This window comes from Netta rufina (genome assembly GCF_964035555.1).
Source record: "Netta rufina genome assembly, chromosome: 2".
NCBI lineage: Eukaryota > Metazoa > Chordata > Aves > Anseriformes > Anatidae > Netta > Netta rufina.
In genome coordinates, this window is record NC_140124.1 from 11,426,706 (window position 1) to 11,446,433 (window position 19,728).

The 19,728-nt window shown below is 43.3% G+C and overlaps 1 protein-coding gene across 1 annotated transcript in view; it reads right to left on the reverse strand.

Moving 5' to 3' along the window:
- Window positions 1-2,869: 2,869 nt before the first annotated feature.
- Window positions 2,870-19,728, reverse strand: part of ADARB2 (adenosine deaminase RNA specific B2 (inactive)) — a gene marked incomplete at both ends in the record, with an annotated part of 309,097 nt that continues 292,238 nt past the window's right edge. Inside the window, 3 exons of the mRNA XM_084306904.1 lie at window positions 2,870-3,046; window positions 5,975-6,153; window positions 11,554-11,735. Coding sequence (XP_084163030.1) covers window positions 2,870-3,046; window positions 5,975-6,153; window positions 11,554-11,735 — 538 coding nt within the window. The remainder of the gene's footprint in view (window positions 3,047-5,974; window positions 6,154-11,553; window positions 11,736-19,728) is intronic.

The following is a 19,728-nucleotide window of genomic DNA, read 5'->3' on the forward strand; positions in this document are numbered from 1 at the left end:
AGGTCACATTCAACCCTAGTGCAAGCAGGTGCAACTCCACTGCCTTCAAAGGGATCGGCTGGTGCCTGCCTGCAGCAGGGGCTCAGTTCGATCCCCACCGCTAGATTTGTTCTGGCAGCTGAAGCCAAGATTAGGTTTAGGTATTTCTTGCAACAAAGGATAATTCAATCTCACCACACTTCTCTTTTTGTCCGTAGGAATAACCAGGCATGGCATTTTGTTGTCACCTTAGCAAGCTGATGTCGTGCCAGGGCTGGAAGAGGGCAGATGAGGGCAGGGAGATGTAAGGAGGAGCCTTTGAGGTCTTTTGTGTGCTAGGTAAAGGCTAACTTGAAGAGGAAAAGTAGAAGACATGCTTCCCCATGTCATACGGGTCTCTGCTAGAGCCCTGGTCCTCCTCTCCGGTTGCCCAGTGGCTCCCCTCTCTTGGTGGGAGCAGCTGAAGCCCCTGGCACCACCACTGCTGGCATCACCAGCAGCATCTCCTGCCCCACCAGTCATGGGACTGACCACGAGCCCTCCCACCACCCCCGTGTGCCTTTGCTGCCCAGGATTTGCAGGGCAGCTGCAGCAGCAATGGCTGTGTTGGAGGAAAGGACCACGTGAAGGTAGTGGGAAGCTTCAGGAGACATTAGAAATATTCCGAGCTCTAATCAGAATTCCTGACAAAGTGGTCAAAGCATTGACAAAGTGGTTACTACAAAATGCTTCCATTACTGACATGTCTCTCTCTTTTTTTTCTCTCTATTTTTTTTTTTTTTTTTACTATTTCTACTCTAAGTCTTTTTTTTTTTTTTTTTTTTTTTTAATATTTTTGGTAGTTAATATGGAATGTATTATTTTGTTGAAAAGGTTTCTGGAAGGGGAGAGCTTTCTTTTATCTAATTTAAAAATTCTAATTTATCACAATTGTTTTTATACAAGACACTATAGATACATCTTGTAGTTTATAATCTAAAAATAAAATCTCATCAAAATACTGTAGCTATTCTATTGTGGGCATCAATAAACAATGTATTTACTGTATATGGCTCTCCAAACATGATAAACCCTATACAAAGAGCATCTATCTTTATTGATAGGAACAGTTTCCCGTGTAAAGGAAATTACATGGAAAAATATGAGCCTTATGTTGTTTGAAAAGTAACTCAGCTTGACAGTTCTGAGAAAATACCAAGACAATTATCACAAATCAGTAGCAGCATGTTATATACAGATTTCAAGAGAATCACAGGAATAAAAAGAAAAAAAAGTAGTTATATACCCGCAAATTCTGTCATTTAAAAACAAAACAAAACAAAACAAAAAACGTTTAAAGAAATATACAGGGCATTTGAAGGTTGGTTCTGCAGTGGGACTATCAAAGCTCAGTTCTCCCATGACAGTATCTTCTGCCTTCTGATTAAGTTTGGGATGGTTTGAAGCTGAGATAATATTAAACCCAGCCACAGTTACGAAGGAGATGTTTAGCTGTTAGGTGTTACTTATCTCCTAACTGAAAAAAACACCTGATTTTCAGGCAGCAGATGAATAATAATAATAACAATAATAATAATAATAATAATAATACTTGCCATTTATACAGAAATAGAATCTGGAAACTCTTGCATTGAGTAAGATCTTCCCAAGCTCATAGTTGTACCTACCACACCTCCATCAACTGGATTATGCCAGTTGTGCCGAGGTGAAACCCACTGTAAGAGTGACTGCACCTTACACTGTTGGTGTATCTGACCAGAGAACTTTTCTCCTGCCAAGTTCTTCAGACATGAAGTAGGTAAGTATTATTATCCCCATTTAACAGATGGAGAAACGGAGGCAGGAAAGAGACAAGTATCAAACGTGCTGTCTAGTTTGGGATGTCTCAGTTGTGGCTACCCAACCCAGCGATTTTTCAGCTGTAGGGAGCATCCTGAGCTCATAATGACTCAATTTAAAGTGGTGGACCCTTGGCATCTTTGTGGTCTGAGGCTCTGGGTGCTGGCTTCAGCCTGACTGATTTGGGGCAGAGCGGTCCTCACCCCCAGCCCTGGCAGAGCAGTGTAGGGGTGGACAGAGGAGAGCATCTGCCCTGCGGTGCAGGCTGAGGGAAACCCAGGTGGCCCTGCTCCCCGTTGGTGCCTAAAGGTCACGCGGGATGAACTGGGCTCAGATAATTAAAATTTGCAGTGTGCAAAATTCATGGCCAGAATTGAAAATTTGGTGGAAAGTAGTTTGGCCACGGCGCCAGAGGGAATAAATGTAAACACCAAGGGAAAGCCAGTGTCTGGCATTGTGCTCAGAGCCAGCAGTGGGAATCGGTTTAAAAATGCTGCATATCTTCAAGGCCCAAATTCATTCTCACAGATTTAGGCAGCGAGCTGGGTGATTTTTGCATAGAGGTTAGACGCTTTTTTGTTTGTTTTTTTTTTTTTTTTGGTGGATGATTATGGATGCTCAGAGACCTGCTGTGTGCCTGGGGTACTTCCATCTCTGTGTACTATTTTCTGTTATTCGGTGACAACTCTTGCACTGATTGTGTGAGGGAAAACAAACTCTATTTGGGATCAGCCAGGTGGCCTGCTAATGCCTCAAATTGTTAATACCAACAGCAATAAACTATGAAAAGCAGAATCTTTGTGGGATTGGCATTATTATTTGGGCAGGTACATTCTTGGGAAGGGGTCGTTAAAAAGCAGTTTTCTAAAGTCGACTTCAGTGCATCATACACATTTATATTTGTGTATTTCCAATACAGAATCAAAAGAAAATATTCCCATGGAGTTTGCTATTAAATACCAAGCTGTTTCAATTCTCTCGGCTCATGCATCCTGCCTAGCCTCCTCTCCAGCTGATTTGATCTGGTCACATAGCAAAGGTCTCGAGTGATTTACACAGTTAGTAGGAACTGATCTTGCTCTGGGGGTTTCTTCACCCAGGTGCCCAGACCGGCTTTCTGAAACGCTTTAAACAGCTGCTGCTTGACAGACTGGTACGTCTGAGCCACCAGCTTCGCCTCGCTGTACACCGATGGCATGTCTCCATGGCTTGGTGTTCGTGTGCTCAGCTGCAGAACAAGAGTCAGAGAAGAGGAAAAATGAAATAATAATAAAAAAATCAACCCATGAGCCAAAAGAAACAGGAGGCTTCAGTAGCCGTATAATCTTCCTGTCTACATTTCATAAGCAACAAACAAACTATCACTGTGCTTTGTGTGTTTGCTTTTGGTTTAACAACAACAACAGCAAAAAAAACCAAAAACAACAGGAAAGCAATGAATGCCCATGACACTGTTTCAAACCGTTGCAAAGAGGAATGAAGTAAACAGCTTTGCCTTGGAGTGGGCATCATCATCAGCAAATCTTAGTGTGCTTTGCAGTGGCAAACATCTGCCTCTCGGTTAGAATGATTTTTAGAAAAGAAAGAGAAAAATCTTGTCTCGGAATCTTTAAAGAATGCACACAGGTTACCCCAGTAGCTCAGGGCTTCAAAGTAACACTAGGAGGCTGCAGGAGGAGAGTCTCCTGCTGCACCCTCCCTTTCCCTTCTTTAATCTGTTACTGTCAGAAATGCTGTGAAACCTGCCTGGGATGGGGCAGAAATCAGTGTCAGGATCTGTGGTGGTGCTGGAGGGAAGGAGGCCGGTGCAGGACAGCAAAGCAAGCGCTGTGCTGACAGACAGATGGCCACCTGCAGCCCTCATGGCCCCAAGCACGCACACAGCAGTACGCACCCTCTGTTTTCACAAGGACCAAGCAGAAAACCTTCTCTGACCTGCCAATGCCTTAACAGCGCCAAAGCAGTGGTGAGTCTTTGACATTATACGAAAGAAACTGAAATCTGGAAAATGCCTTAAAGCTAGAAGGCAGGTGAAAGTCCAACGCTTACAAGCCAGGGAAATAGCACCCTGTAGGAAAAAACACTGTCAAAGCACAGCCTTGGTGAGCAATCAACACTGCTTTCCTTCTCTGTAAAAAGCAGAAATGCTGAAAGAGGGACTGCAGGAAAAGTCCACAGGAACACACAGCCTGAAATGAGCTGCTCTGCTTCGCTTGGTGCCATCTGGGCACACAGCACAGGCCTGCTCAGCCCCGGGGTGTGTAGGCCCAGCCAGCGAGGGAGGGCGATGCTCCAGCTTGGGGTACACGGGCTGCAAACTGGCTACGGCCCTGCCATAGGCTTGTCCCGGGATTTGTTCCTGTGAGGATCCCTCCATTTTGGGTAGCAGTTGGAGTGTGCTTCACCTCCTGTCCCATGCCTGGTCAGGACCCGTGTCACCACATGGTGACAGGGCACAGGGCATGAAGCCCAGGCTGGTCCCTTCTGCTGTCCCCAGCCTCTAGGTCTCTGTTACTGCTTGGTATGGATGAGTCCTGTCAGACTCCTTTACCCAGGTGTCCTGCAGAGCAGAACAAGCCCTTTGGGCTCATCCTTACACCTCCCCACCATACCTGTCCTTATGCCTTCTTGGATGACCTTGGTGGTGGAAGTGGCTGTAGACTTCCCTGCCATCATTCTGCCTTGTTCTTTCCCATTCATTTCCCCATAGGAAAAAGATTTGGACACTTAGTAAAATCGTTTTTGTCTTGTCCTCATTTTCTCTCACCCTACATGAACTATAGGATGATTCTGGACAAGCCTCATTATAGCAAAACAACATTACAGCAGTGAAAGGAGGAGGGCTGGAGAGACAGTGCTTTTTTCCTGCTGCTCCTCCTGGAGGTGGCAGGGTCAGGCTTGCTGCCTTAGTCCCTGCCTCCACCAGCACCTCCTTGAAAGGTCAGGCAAGAGGAGAAACAGTGACTTCAGAACTAGGAATAATGACAGAAAAATGCCTCATACAAGCATTCAGGAGACAATGTACTCCCTGATAAATTGCCAAATCCTATTCATGTAAAATAACAACACTGGCTTGAAATTACTTTTAAAAACACCCCTTTTCCCTGGGTTGGTTTGGAGCCTGAATGCAGAAAATGTTCTTTTTTTTTGTTAGGCCCATTTCTGTTTCAAAATGTTCATACTCAAATCTCCTCGGCTTCATGTTTCCCACCTGTCAACAAGAGGAAGGATTTGAGGCACCACCCAGTCCTGGCAGGAGGTGGTTGCTCCCTGCTTCCCACTCCATATCACTCTCCTTTCTTGCCCAAACCCTATTTGCTTTCATTTCCTTATTCCATACCAGGCTTCTTCCTACATTTCCTACATCCCTAAGCTCCACCTTCTAGTTTTCGGCCATCCATCTGACCTGCCACTGTCTCCTGTCTGTGGAAACTAAAGTGAAGTGTGAAGGTAGGCTGACCATGGTACCATTTCAAATGAGGGGAGCTGATGGCCATCTTTCCTAGAGAAAGTGGGGCTGTTGAAGGCTGGCGGCTATGTTAACTAATACAGCTTGTAGTTTTAATGCCATTAGGTTGTACTGCTGCTGAGTGTAATGAAATCAGAGAGCCTTCACCTTGTGACAAGTAGGTGTGTCATTGCATGGATTTATCAATATTAAATAACTCATCTGGGGGAGTGGGGAAGGAGAGGGGAATGGGCAATCCATAGCACCTGCTTCCATCAGTCAACTTGGGTGAGACAGGGAGCAGTTTAAATCCTAAAGTCTAAATCCTTGTGTAGGCCATGAAGTGATTCAGATGCCTCCAGGACAATGACAAATACATCCCTCTGAGACTTGGTGAGTTCAACACTTCCCTTGGAGACAAGGAGATACTTGGGGTAAGACATAAAAAATCCCCAGTTCTGCTTGTGTGGACACTGTCTTGGCTTTTCACTGCTCATTGGAGCTTGGCTCCAGTGCCATGAAGAGCCAGAACATCCATCTGCTCTTCAAACCTGCCTGGGTTTCTGCTGCTGGCTTTCTTTGTGCTCTCAGCTACTGCAGCTGACCCCACAGGGTCTCTTACCATGAGATTGCCAAGACAGGGCTGACTCCTAGGTAAGGACTAGACCATGTGTGATGGGCAGCAATGTTCAATTGTGTCAGGCTTACCTTGCCATGAAGCTTTGCCCACCGAGCGAAGAACATGTGCTTGCAGAGCCGTGAGGGGCTCCCGCAGTTCCTCTTCCCCGTTGTGGCGTTGATAACCTCCAGGTCGGCATTCCCCACAATCCAGTTCACACTGAAGCCAGGAGATTTTCCAGGCTGACGAGCATCAGCATGACTAACCCCTGGCAGGAGAGAAGGACATCAGTAACACCCAGAGCCCCAAACCTTAAGAGGATGAGAATGTTTGGTCATTCACTGCGGCACATGTGACATCCTCGGGTGAATGCATTGCATGTGCTCTTGTCACCACTGGTTAAATGTGACTGGTCTGAGCACCCTAGAGAGAGAACGTGCAATTCCTATAGAGCTTTTCCTACCTGGCAGACAAACCTTTTGTTAGCCTGAGGAAAGAATTATAAAATTATATTGAATTATATTGAATTATAAAATCATAGAATGGTTTAGATCCAAAGGGACTTTAAGGACCATCCAGTTCCAACCCCCCTGCCATGGGCAGGGACACCTCCCACCAAACCAGGTTGCTCAAAGCCCCATCCAGCCTGGCCTTGAACATTTCCAGGGATGGGGCATCCACAGCTTCACTGGGCAACCTCTTCCTGTACCTCACCACCCTCTGAGTAAAGGATTTCTTCCTTATATCTAACCTAAACCTACCCTCTTTCAGTTTAAAACCATTCCTCCTTGTCCTACCACTGCACCCCCTGACAAAGAGTGCCTCCCCAGCTTTTCTGTAGGCCCCTTTAGGTACTGGAAGGCCACTGTGAGGTCTCCCTGGAGCCTTCTCTTCTCCAGCCTGAACAACCCCAGCTCTCACTCTCTCAGTTTGTAATGTATGGTGTTGACAGTAGTGTCATGGTTGTTGAATGAAATCTTCCGGGAAGGCTTTAATGGGATGACCATTTTTTAAAGGAACTAAACAAAATGCTTTTGCCATGAATTACTTCAAGTGTGCTTTTCCTGGTCTGGTGTATTTATCTGTTATCAATTGTGGGGACCTTCTCTATGATGGGTACTCTTGATCATAGGTGATATAAATGGGGGATAAGAAAATATGAATCATGCATTCCAGCACCACAGAGAGATTATTATATCCAAGTTAATGAAGATCATGTTGACATCACAGACCAGCACATAAAACAACTCCTCACATTGTTTCTGCCTGCAAGATTCCTACCCTGCAGGATGTGACAATTTCTTCAAGATCTAGTTAAAGTCACCATGGCAGTATTTCGGACATGCTTAAGTGTGATACCTCTTTACTTCCAGACTGTTATAGTGATGATGTTTTCAGTTGCCTGTGGTGACTGAATGACCTCTGTGTCATTCATGTGGCCAGTTTTGGACATCTGATAACACTCTGCAGTCCACTACAGAGCCTACGTGGGTGAGATCTCCCTTGGCTATAATGAAGGGTGGCCAAAAGGTCAGCTGTGGATGTCTGTGTGATGGAGTTATTGTTAATTAGGTGTATTCCTAACCCTTTGTAACCATTTACTGTACATCGTCCTTTTCATGATGTCTACCTCTTTCCCTCTTCTCTTACCTGGAACCAGGAAAAGATGAGTCTTTGTGAGGAGATAAGAGGAATAAAGTGTGTATTTTATTTTCCAGTACAGGAGTGAGCTCTGCTTTGCCCTGCTCACTAGTGCTTCTGGGAGCAGACAGTTAACATCTGGAGCTTCCCAAGCTGGAAAAGATGGAGCAATCTGAGGCTGTCCAAATAGGTTGGACAATTTGGGCAGTGGATGATGTGGGAGGAGATGGGGACTGGTAGAAACAAGGCATCTGCCACCACCTCTAAACATGGTGAGTTCAGTAGGCACCTGAGAGGGACTGTGATGGAGGAGGAGAGCTATGCAGGGCTGGTGACGATGGGGATGCTGCCTCCATGGCAGCTCCTGCCCATGGCCCTTCAGCAATGTCAGTGAGGGATGTGCTCCCCGTCTGCTCCTTCCACCATGGTCCCTTCTGCCCTGGGAGGGAGCTGCAAGAGCCTGGCAGAACTGAGCACACACAGTGAGAGAAAGGTGGCCAGTGAAGGGAAAAGAATATATGGCACATCCACTTTGTACTGGTGGCAAAGCTGGAACTGCAGAAATCAGCTCAGTCACTGGGACCAAACTCATTGCCGTGTAGAAGAGAATTACAGCTAAATCATAACCTCACCCAGGATTTGTAAACACATTCATGGTGTATTAATACCTCGTTCATTTGGTTTTTTTTTTCACCTGAGATAGCAGATCAGTCTGCATCTAAGATTCCAGTTCACCTAGGCAACAGACTATAAACTGAAAGCCTGGAAATCAGATAGCTCCTGGAGCTATTGAAACGCCTCTGTACAGAACAAGATGCAAACAGATCAAAATCTGCTGTTTGACACTACACATCGGCTCTGCCAAGATAGCACCCAAAAAGAATGAGTGCCAAAAAATGCGATAGCAAACACCCTCCTGTGAGAAGCTGCCATGGGTCACAAAATCAGTAAAAAGGCCGTGAAAAAAACTGTGCAGAGGAAATGGAAAGGTGGCACTGGGACCAGAGCAGGCTGTGGGTGCCCATCAGTGGGGAGGTGTGGGCTGTACACCCGTTCCACGTCCAGCCCCAGACCTCCCTCTGCTCCTGGTGGGTGTCCATGAGAGCAGGGGGCTTGCACTATGCCTGGAAAGTGCTCTGTGCCAGTTCTGCTTTCACACTTTTTCTTCCCAGTTATCATATGTCAGTATACATATTTAGCTAAGTGGAAGATATTTTCACATCGTTGTCTGAATGCAAGAGAAGAGGCTTCAAAGCAAACACCATGAGACTCATGCCAGACGCGAATGGGATGGCAGACCTGGATATATTCTGTGATTGCTGTTTTTGATCCTTTTTGTAACATTTTTCTTCAAGTTTTCCTTTTGACAAGTAATTGTTCTGACTTTGTTTGAAAGGTAACTCCCAAATAATCTAGATCATTTTCTCTCCTTTATGTAAAACATCCTCCTTAAAACCAACACAACAAAGAGTACAATAGGAGACTGTAGGAACTTGAAGGAAAAGAAAAGTCTTTGTACAAACAATACAAACTTGAGCATTGTGAGATATGAAATGAAATCTATTCTCATTCTCCTCTCCCTCCTAGCAAAGCCTCATGCCTCTTCGCTATACCCTTTAGAACGGCCTCAGTCTTAAGAGAAAGAGAAATAAAAATTAAACAGTGTTTTTCTTTCTTCTAAACCATACACCCAAGAGTAATTCCAGTGAATGAAAGGATTTCCATCTGTCTGGGACTACTATGAGTAGAAAAGCTCACTGATTATTTATCTGTGGGGCCAAGGAGATATTTCACGATATCTCATCACACAGTATGACTCTTCTCTCCACTGAAATGCTTGTAGCATTACGATGAAGAGCCAAAATAATTGGTCTCCTTATAATTGGAGATCTCCTGCAATTTAAAATCCCCAGCTGGTCTGATCCCAGGGAGGGGAGAGGGAGGTGGAATAGCCTGGTCAAGGTTGCTGTGGTTTGGTGTTTAATGAATTCGGTATGGCTTTTGGTAGGTGGTCATTCCCACAGTCACTGAATATGTTGTCAGCACAGTTTTCCAGCTAAGAGAAATGCAGCACAAGGCTCAGTGATGTAAGTTCTAAGCAGGGCTGCAGTGTGGGCTCCCCGGGACTTGTGGGGGAGGGAAGATTACAAATAATGGCTTTAGAGACAAAAACAATGCAGACAGAGAGAGACAGATTCCTCCCACTGCTTCTCCTAGGCTGAAGAAAACCCACAAACACTTCTGAAGGCAAAGCAAAAGCTTTTTCAAACAGCAGTCTCAGGGAAGGAGGAAGCCAGCCACGAAGCATGCAACTACTTGGAGTGCCACCAGTGCCCCTTTGATGCACTTCTAACTGCCCTGAAATCTCTGGCAATTACTTACAGATATAAACACACACTTGAGCAATTATGTCTTCTCTGCAAGTCCAACCCAGCCAAACAATGGCTATTCTGTGGTTAAATCCCTTGTTGTGTTTCAGTCCTCCAACGGGTCAGCCTGGGTGTGATTTTGATCTTAACACATGGGTGGGCTTGCAATGACCTAGGGCTGGCAGAAGTGGCATGGGATGCAAACTGCTTCCCCGGTGGGAGATGCAGATGCCTCCTGAAAGCAGGGGTGTGTTAGCAAAATAACATCCAGGTTTGGGAAATGGAGAAGTTTTTCCTTCCTCCCTCCCATGGCATGGTGTGGGAAGAGGGGGCTGAGTGGTGCCCAGGCTGGACCAGGGCAGGAGGGACACGGAGGAGGACGAGGAGTGTGGAGCACAGTTTCCTCATACTTGCATTACACAGGCTTTGGCTAGCTGCACTGAAGAGTTAAAAATTGAGATAAGCTGTTCAAACAAGATAAGCCTTTTGACCTATTCACCTTATAACACGTACATGCATATTACACTTACCAGATGTACAAAACCACACAGAACCTGAGAATTTCCCCAGTGGCTAAACTATCACTTCTGCCTCAGCTAAACTAATTCTGTCACAAGGACACAGAAAAAGAAAAAGAAAAAAACAAAAAACAAAAAACAAGAAATAGATAAAGGGGTAAAATAACAATTTCCATGACTTCAGGACCTAGAGGGCTATGAAAGGCAATGTTACACCCCACTAAAGCATCCCAACCTCCCATCTCTGTACTCCTGACATTGTACCGGTGTCTCAGTGAATCCTCCTGAAAAAGTTATCAGTGTCTAAGAGCAAAATAAAGGTCTGATTGTGCAGAGCTAGTGTCCTTACACTCACATGCCTCATGGGGATCTGAAAGGCATTCAGGACTGTGAGACTTTGCTGGGGTGAGGCTGGGCAACTGCTGCCTGGCTGGGGGTTAAGTAATCTGTGGTGGAGATGGGGAGAGATGAAGAAGAAAGGATCAGAGACCTGGGGCAGGGAGAAGGGCTGGAAAGAAGTGGTGGCAATGGAAGAAGCCCAAAGAATAGCTGGGAACCACCAAGCTGCTCGCACAACTGGCAGCAGCCTCAGTAGGGAGCAGAAATGCCTCCAGGAGGTGTCCTAAGCAGGCAGGGACCCCTGCATGAACCCACAGTCCTTCTCTGAGCCATCTGCTCTGAGTACAACTGGTGAAGGAGCAGGGCTCCAACTAAGGGGCACTGGTTGGGGGTTGCATGCATGGGTCCAGAGATGTGAGGACTGCTTCTCCTGACCCCAAACCTTTGTACCCTCTCTGGGTGTGGGAGAGCAGGATGAAAGACTTAAAACTAAAAGGTACTGAACAGTTCCACCTCCTTAAAAAAAAAAATATATATATATATATATATTTTATTATGAATAACTTTTTCCCAGTTAGTGTATTGACAGGTTTCCTAGTTGGCTTATATCCACTACTGATCTTTTTCATGGTCACTGAATTTAAAAGCACGCTTCTTCATTCTACAAATTCATACTCAGCAGGAAAAAAGGCGGCACGGGCTAATCATTTACTCACAAACATGTAAACTTTCCTGTTAGTGACCTGAGCAATTAGCAGTGGGAGAGGGGCTCGTTTGTCTTGCAGGCAGGTGTTCACTTACCACTGAGAAGCAGCTGATTGCGCCGGTATGAAGCTGGCAGCTGACCAATGTCTTCTATTCTATGGCTCATTACCCGGGAAAGGTGACCAGTGTGACAGAGGCTTCCCACAATGATGCTGTGCAAGTACATGGGTTCGATGAAGGAGCTGAGGAGTGCGCCTTGGAGCCCAAGGATGTTCCACCTAGAAAAGAAATTCGGGAGAGAGAAAACACATGGGTGGAGGAATGGCCACAAGAGAGCAGTCCTGGGAAAATCAGCAAAGGCCAACAAATGGATTGGAGGGATGAGGGGTGAAACCATTCCTGTCCTTGTCCTATCATGCATGAAGCACTGTGCTGATGGTTTATTATACTCCCGTAGGACTGATTCTCCCCACACAATGTTTTTAGATTACTGTCATGCCACTGATTCAAGGGATGTATTTCTATCTTCTGTTATTGCAGAGGCTTCCTGTTAAGAACTGTTCTTTATATAGGCATTTTTGTTTGACTGAAGTTAATTTTGCACATTTTTAGCCTCTTTCCTTCCTTCCTTCCTTTCTTTCTTTCTTTCTTTCTTTCTTTCTTTCTTTCTTTCTTTCTTTCTTTCTTTCTTTCTTTCTTTCTTTCTTTCTTTCTTTCTTTCTTTTTCTTTTCTGCATGTATCCTTTTTCAATTGCAAGGGTAGAGCTATAATGAGTGCTTTTGTTATTCTTCCTTTACTTACCCTTTGTCCTACATTACTACCATCCCTATTCATACAGCCAAGATGCCATGTGACTTAGGATGCCAAAATTATCACAAAGGTCTTGTGAATATTTTTTGAGAACCTCATAGGGTGGCACTTACTTGCACAAATGGACATGCAGATATGAAGACATATCTAAGAGACATATCTAAGTGCCTGTTCCTGATAAGCACTTATAGGCAATTTATTTGTAACCGATACTAAAATGTTCCCAGTGATGAACCTGTCTCACATTGCTGATATCTCAAAGGTGCAAGAAAATTATGGTGAAAACCTTGGGCTCTTCAGTCTCTTTATGACTGAGCTCCTTACTGGTGGATTAGTTGCCAGAACTATCATTTATTTTAATTTCCTACACATTTTTCCATCATGCTAGGCACATATATGAATGGGTTGTGAGTTCTTCAGGGGACAGGTGACTGGTCAAAAATTGGAAAAAAAAAAAAGAGGACGAGATGTTGTGTGATGCAGTTATCTTCTGTAGCAAACCTGCTCAGCTCAGCCCATCTAACGAGTTGTTCCCTACCACACAAACACTAACATGCTCTCTTACAATATTTTTATGTAAGCTGAATGCTGTCAATCTGTTTGAATAGTTTTGAGTTCAGGAGTTCAAACTGAAAACTCCTCAGAAAATGTAGTTTTGCAGAGTGTATTTTGGCTCATTAAAAACCAAAACACCGGCAACATTTGGAACGCCGTGGCTGACTGAAGTAGAGGGTAAGAGGTGCCTGCTATTTAAGGCAACAACCAGTGGCTGCCATGCTAAATAATGTGTTTAAAGCACAATCTCCATCAGCAGCAAGCATTATGTAGCTAATTTCTTACATCATTGTTCTTTTCATTAATTAACATTTCTCAACCGTTAGTGCAATTATTGCAGTGCCTCAGTGCTGTATGTCTCTTTTCATGATTAATAAGGAGTCATTATATTTCCCTTTCCTGAAGCAGTCAATTAACACGGAATACTTTCCATTAATTACTGAATGTTTAAAACCAGCATGCTGTACCTGGAGAGCAATCTGCTCTAGGAACCTGTGACACCAATTGCTTTAAAAAGTTCTCTTTAAATTTTATTCCAAAAACACAAGCAATTTAGCTGGCTATATTAATTTGCCTCCGAAGCAGGGCTGTGAATGAGAAACATCTTTTAATCTCATGCAAGAAAAGGCAGCCATCTGGCTGCCGAGGATTTCAGAGTCAGACTCTCCCTGTCTCCCTCTGTAAATGCAGGTCATTAAAGTAATGTGTTCATCTACATAAAACTCAAATGGAATATAAAAGGTAATATTTATATACAAACAATTTAGTCCCACAATTTAAACAGTCATTGGTTTTATGAAACATTTACTTTAGTTGATCAGATTTGCATAACTTCATTTCAAAAAAAAAAAGTGTGGTCATTCCTGCAAATAACATCACTTTTAAAGGAAAGAACTAGCTGCCTCTTTGAATAAATGTCTTACCATGATGCAAAATTAATAATGCAAGCTTAAGAAATTGAGTTGAGTTCAGATAACAGCACTATGCCTCAAATGAGCTTCTGAGGACAGTAAAAAAATTAGACAGTGATATCTTTGTCCAGTTGGAAGCTTGTGAGATTTTGGTATTGTTTTTAACATTTGACATTTCCTTAAAAAAAAAAAAAAGTATGTTTGATTGAAGGAGAGAATAAAAACAGCTAAACAGAAAAACAACATATGTTCAACAATATTGGAATTTTAATGATATGCACATCACAAGAAATCATCTGAGCTTTATTTACCAAAATAGGAAATCGTGTTCAGATCATAAATTACAAGGTAATAGTGATTATTTCATTTAAATTCTTTGCAAGGAACCTGCCTTTTCTTTAGAGATATTTCTCTGCCTAATTCTGAACATGTTCACCCTAGCATATAAAGGGATTCGGATGTCAATGGAATTACATTATTGTAAATCATAGTATAAGCACGATCAGGTCAGCCCCTATGTGTCAAAAGCATTTCATAAACATTAATTAATTCTCACAATGCTTAAGGGAGGTAAAGCCCCATTTTTATACACACTGGGAAATCAAGGATGAAAGGCAGCACGATTAGCTGAAGTCTGTGGCATTATTCCCGTCCCAAAAGAAGACCCAGGCAGGTTTGGTGGAGCAGGTGGGGGCACAAAACTCCTATATCAGCAGTGGTAGGTATAAGTGGCTACAAAACAGATTGGGTGGAGAGGTAAGACCAAAGAAAACAGGGGACATACAGGGCATGAGAGCAAGTCACGCCTGATGGGGAGAAGGTGGTGTAAAAACCACGCTGTCCTAGAATCAGAGAGCATCCTATGGTAGAAAGGGAAAAAAAAAAAGCAGAAAAGGTGCCAATATCGGCAAGACAAGATTCAGCAGCTTGGATGTCTTGCTGGATCTCCTCAAGCAACACCAAGGCTGGTGTCCACCACCATGGCAGGGGGGAAACAGTATGAGGGTGGCACTGGCACTGCTACCGAGGGCAAGTGATGTACTGCTGGTGGCTTTCTGGTTTGGCATGACCTTAGTTTGGCTGCAACCATGCAAGAAAGAGGAATTAAAAAAAAAAAAGAAAAAAAAAAAAGAAAAAAAGAAAAAAAGAAAAAAAAGAAAAAAAAGGAAAAAAAAAAAGAAAAAAAAAAAGGAGCTTTGCTTGCAAGTCTGGCCCAGGTTCAGTGTTTGGCTGGTTACTTCGTTCTGGAAAGCAGCCCTGAACACAAGTCCCACCATGCCAGCACAAGCCCTAGGAAAAGAGGTGCCCTGTGCTCAGATGACCAAGCAAAATGAGACCCTTGCACTGCTGCTCCTGTCCTTCAGAGCACAGGAAAAGGATGTTACTGTTGGCGGAAATGTTGACTTACTCATTCTGTTTCTGTTTTGGGGATAAACAGATCTGCCTTAACAGGCTGCCAGTTCAGCAGTTTGCAAAAGGAATAGACTTAACTGACAAATATTGGAGTACTGGGGAGAAGGTCTCCTGTTCTGTGTGGTGTTCATCCCTCGACCAACAAACATGGATACTGCACTGAATTGTAACAACAAAACTTGGTCCTTTGATAACTGAGAGCCTAAAAAACTTTTTTTTTTTTTTTTTTTTTTTTTTTAAGGTGGTTGATAAGGAAAGTTCTCTGAGCAACAGTGTAGCTATCAATATGGGTGTTCATTTCTGAAGGAGCAATTTCTCTATAGCCTAATTTAGGTGTATGAAAGTAGCTGTGTTCCCATCTGTAACAAAGTGCTCACTTCAAATGCAGCTTTTCAAAATAAAATTATTATTCAGAGCAATGCAGTGTTACATTTTGGGTCCTCAATATATCAAAGTGACTTTTCTCACTATGAAGAAATATGCTGGATCATTCTGAATTTTCCTAATTGAGCAAGATTTTAAGGGCTGTTTTCAAGGCCAGGCATCTCTCTAATAACTTATATGCTGTGTGCTCCTTAATAACCCTTACACTAAAGAGAAAATCAACCCACTGCTCCCTTAGTCACAGATCATTAAAAAAAAAAAAAAAGCACAACAAAATCTTCAGCAAGCAGGATCAACAAAAACAAATGTCTCCCCTTTTCACCTAAATGTGGGAGCTTTCAGTGCTTAAATGGAAGGAAAGAATACCCTTCCTTTTGTTCAAACAGCAGATATTACTGCACTGTTTACAAAGACAAAATCCAGCGTCTGGTTTTCAATATAGATAATCCTTAAATCAATATATTTTTGCCTGTTTGTCAATCATGGAAATGCCAGCAGCGAGCTGGGAGGCATCCCAGACCAAGGCAGTCTTTCTTTAATGAGACGCCGTGCTCTCCTGGCCCCACCGAGCCCCTGCCGCCTCCTGCGCTCTTCGCCAACCAATACCACCTGTGAGGCATTCAGGGAAATATATCCCCAAGCCACCCCCAAGTTATTTGCAGCCTTGGTTTGCACGTGGCATCACTCAAAGAGAAACTTTGGTGCCTGCCTACCATCAAATGGCTTCAAAACAGAGATATGGAGAAATTGGCATCGATGCTTCACAGCGTTTTGGGGAGCACTGTCCACCTGCCGTTGAAGCTGAGGCTGAAGTGTCTCCTCGGGACCTTTGGAAACCTCGTCTGTTAAAATGCACTGCTGATGAATTTCAAAGCTTATTTTGTTAAGGCTTTTAATAAAACACACACTATTTGTGTTGTTATTAAGAGCTTTAAGTCTTACCCACTTGGCGTGTTGTTAACCTCCTGTACCACAGTTTCTATTACTGATATTTCCAGCTATGCTTCACACAATATAAATTGTTATTCATGGTGGCCTGTGCTCAGCAGAACACCTGTGGTGTTCCTATTTATATGACCATTTAGCTATTATTGGTTTGGAAACTGGAACTAGTGCATTAGTTTTTGATCTGTATTTTAACAGTGGGTGGTTTATATATGTTTTCTGGAATATACCTCGTGGTGAAAGATTGAAATTGAAATCTCAGTCACACAGAAAGGGGTTAAGAGGGAGAATTACAAATCATGTGCACAAATCATCTCTAATTGAAGATCTCGCTGTGCTAATTGATTTTCATTTACATTAATATGCAGTCTTTGAAGTAGCTTTTCTTAACAGTTACCTTGTCAGGCTCAGCCTTCTGTTAACAATGGCTCCGGTCGACGGGCTAATGCTAAAATAGATCTAAGAATGCCAGTTTCTAACACTGACTTTTAGTCTTGCATTTTTATATGCTATATTTAAATATAGTTTAATGTGCCCAAATCATCTTGTAAAGTGCTTTCAGATTCCCACTGCTAAATCCTGAAACAGTGCTTTAAGACCACATTACCTTGCAACACTTTAAAGATATTCTCAAAAGATCCCTCTAGCTTGTGGGCCCACATAAGCTACGAACCTTAGCCATGGGACAGGAACAGACTGTCGGGGCTGTAATGCCAAGTTTGAAGGTCCTTTGTTACTGTTTGTGACATTTTATAGGTGAGGTATAATTTAGATGTTCTAGGTCTTATTTAACCTCCAGGCTTAATGCCGCTGTTTCTGTGAAGTACAAGGAAGTTGATGACCATTAACCTGGTAGCAAGAAAATACACAGTCTTTTAAAGGTGACCTTTTAAGAAGCTGTAGTAAGAAAACAATTTCAAGGCCAGAGCTTACAAGATACACACCGAATTCTGGCTTTTATTTGCTGTATAAAGACAATGTTTGTGAGGACTGTTTCCCCCAAATCCTGTGTAAACACTTTCTTCAGGCCTGCATGCTGCAAGGGCAGCTGCAGATTGGCAGTTGGCAGAGGCCACCTTCTGGAAGAGGACAAGTGCCTTGTCTCGTGCATTTATTGGTACATTCATACACTATTAGATGCACGTTGGATGCACAGAAAACTGGCACCTCTCCAAAGTAAATGCATCAGCTAGGTCAGAGTTTAAGATCTCCAATCCATTTGTTGAGATGTATCAAGGAAGAGGGTCTTGGGGAAGAGCAGTTCACTACACAACTCAGCCTCCAAAGGGACACACAGATAAGAACCGATTTTTATGTAAACCTTAGCTTTGAATGCTCGTATTTAGATCCTCTAAATAATCTGCACACATTTCTACAGTGATGATAAATGACCTGGAAACACTGCTTTATGCTATGAGGCTGCTGTGTCATGGTGGCCTCCTCCTTGCACTCCCAGTGCTATTGCTCTTCTCTGCCAAACCACAGGCAATGGTCATCATTAAAACTTTCTGTGCAGCTATTCAGGGGGGAATGCCCCGCTATTACGGATTGGCTGGTGATGGGAGAAATAATTTCTCTACTTTCTCTGCATGGAAGATGAAGGGAGACAGGTGCTGATGTATAAGTTTGATGAGCTCAGAGTGCAGAGCAAGAGACCATACAGGAGGAAGGACAGACAGTACGCGTTGGCAAACCAGGGGCATGGTGGGACTAGGGCTTGAGTCATGGTGGAAGGAGCTTGGCCTGAAGCTCAGACAGAGTTTCCATGAGCCAGAAGACAAAGCTTATGGAAAAGAAGTTTCTGGACTCTGGCAGATACTGTCTTTCCTCTATAAGTCTAACCAAAGGATGACGGACTTCAGTAAAAGAAATATACCATTCTTTAATATTTTTTTCCCCACTATATTTTTCCTACTTTAAGAAAAAGAAGTAGAGACATTTGGGACTTCTTATTTTATATATGAACGTATTTGTTTGTGCAAATTATTACCTGCAGATCTGGAGTGCATGTATATGCTTGATGTGTTTTGGGAAGCCAGAAGAGTTGTGCAGGGGAGCGTGGAGGCTCTGGGCTCTCTTCATGTAGCTTCGTGTCACTGAAAGGGACACAGACAGCCTCTGTCCCCAAGCCCCAGGGCACCAAGGGAATGCTGAAAAGCTTGCCCCCATGGCTGGTGGGAGCCTGAGTGCCTTTCAGACCTTGCTATTCTGGATATTTATGAGGGTCCAAGGTGAGAATTTAGTGCTGGACTTTACAAAATGTTGATCACTGCACTTGAATCTTTGAAGAGCAGCTGAACTCTAGACACATCCTTTCTTTATCTAATTGTGTGTCCTTTAGTGTGTGTGCTTGTACGTTTTCCTTCAAACATCTGGACAGCAAATGTAGAGGCTTCCACCAGCAGCAGCATTAACTTGGCATTGACCTTCTAATAAGCAAGGTATGAGCTGATTCCATGTCCAGCCTTGGTGTGAGAGAGCGAGAGCAACAGAATTTTAATCTAGTCCATTGTACGAATGGGTGTGATTCCATGAAAAAAGAAAAAACTAAGCTTTTTTAGGGCTGTGATGTTGACCTAGGATATCTTTGTTGATATAAAGGCTAATAATAACTTCTGATCAAGAAAATGTTGAATTACTCACATTTTTCCCCAAACAGTTGATCTTTTTCAGAATTATTTAGCTCATGATATTGCTCTTTTTCACGGTGTACATTACAGAGAGAAATGAAAGTCAAAATCCTAGGTGTTAGTGTAACTAATGAATTTTGGGTCTAAAGAACATGGTTTAATCCTAAAATCTGTGGCACAAAAAGGCTGAACTGACTTTAGCTGCACTGTGAGACTCACAAAAGTTCTGAGTGTAAAAGCTAACACTCTCTCAGGGTGGGTTATCTGGGGATTCATGGCGCCCAAACCTTAAATTTGCACATATAAATGCATAGGATTTTAAAGCCAGAAGGAACCACCAAGATCTAGTCTGACCTCCTCTATAATGCAGTTGCAGAATTTCACCTCGTAATTCCCTGCCTGAGCCAAATAACATGAGTATTCATGCTAGAAGTGTTTGTGCTTTAATTCAGTAAGGGAATAGGTATGATACCAGGCTGTTTATCCTGCAATCTCAACACAGCCACAGAACCCGAATAATGCATACCAAGCATCAAATTCTCTCAAATTTGTGGTGATAGTAATAAAAATTGCTAAATGCCTTTGAATAACAAATAAATCTGATTAAATCACTCCCTGCTTG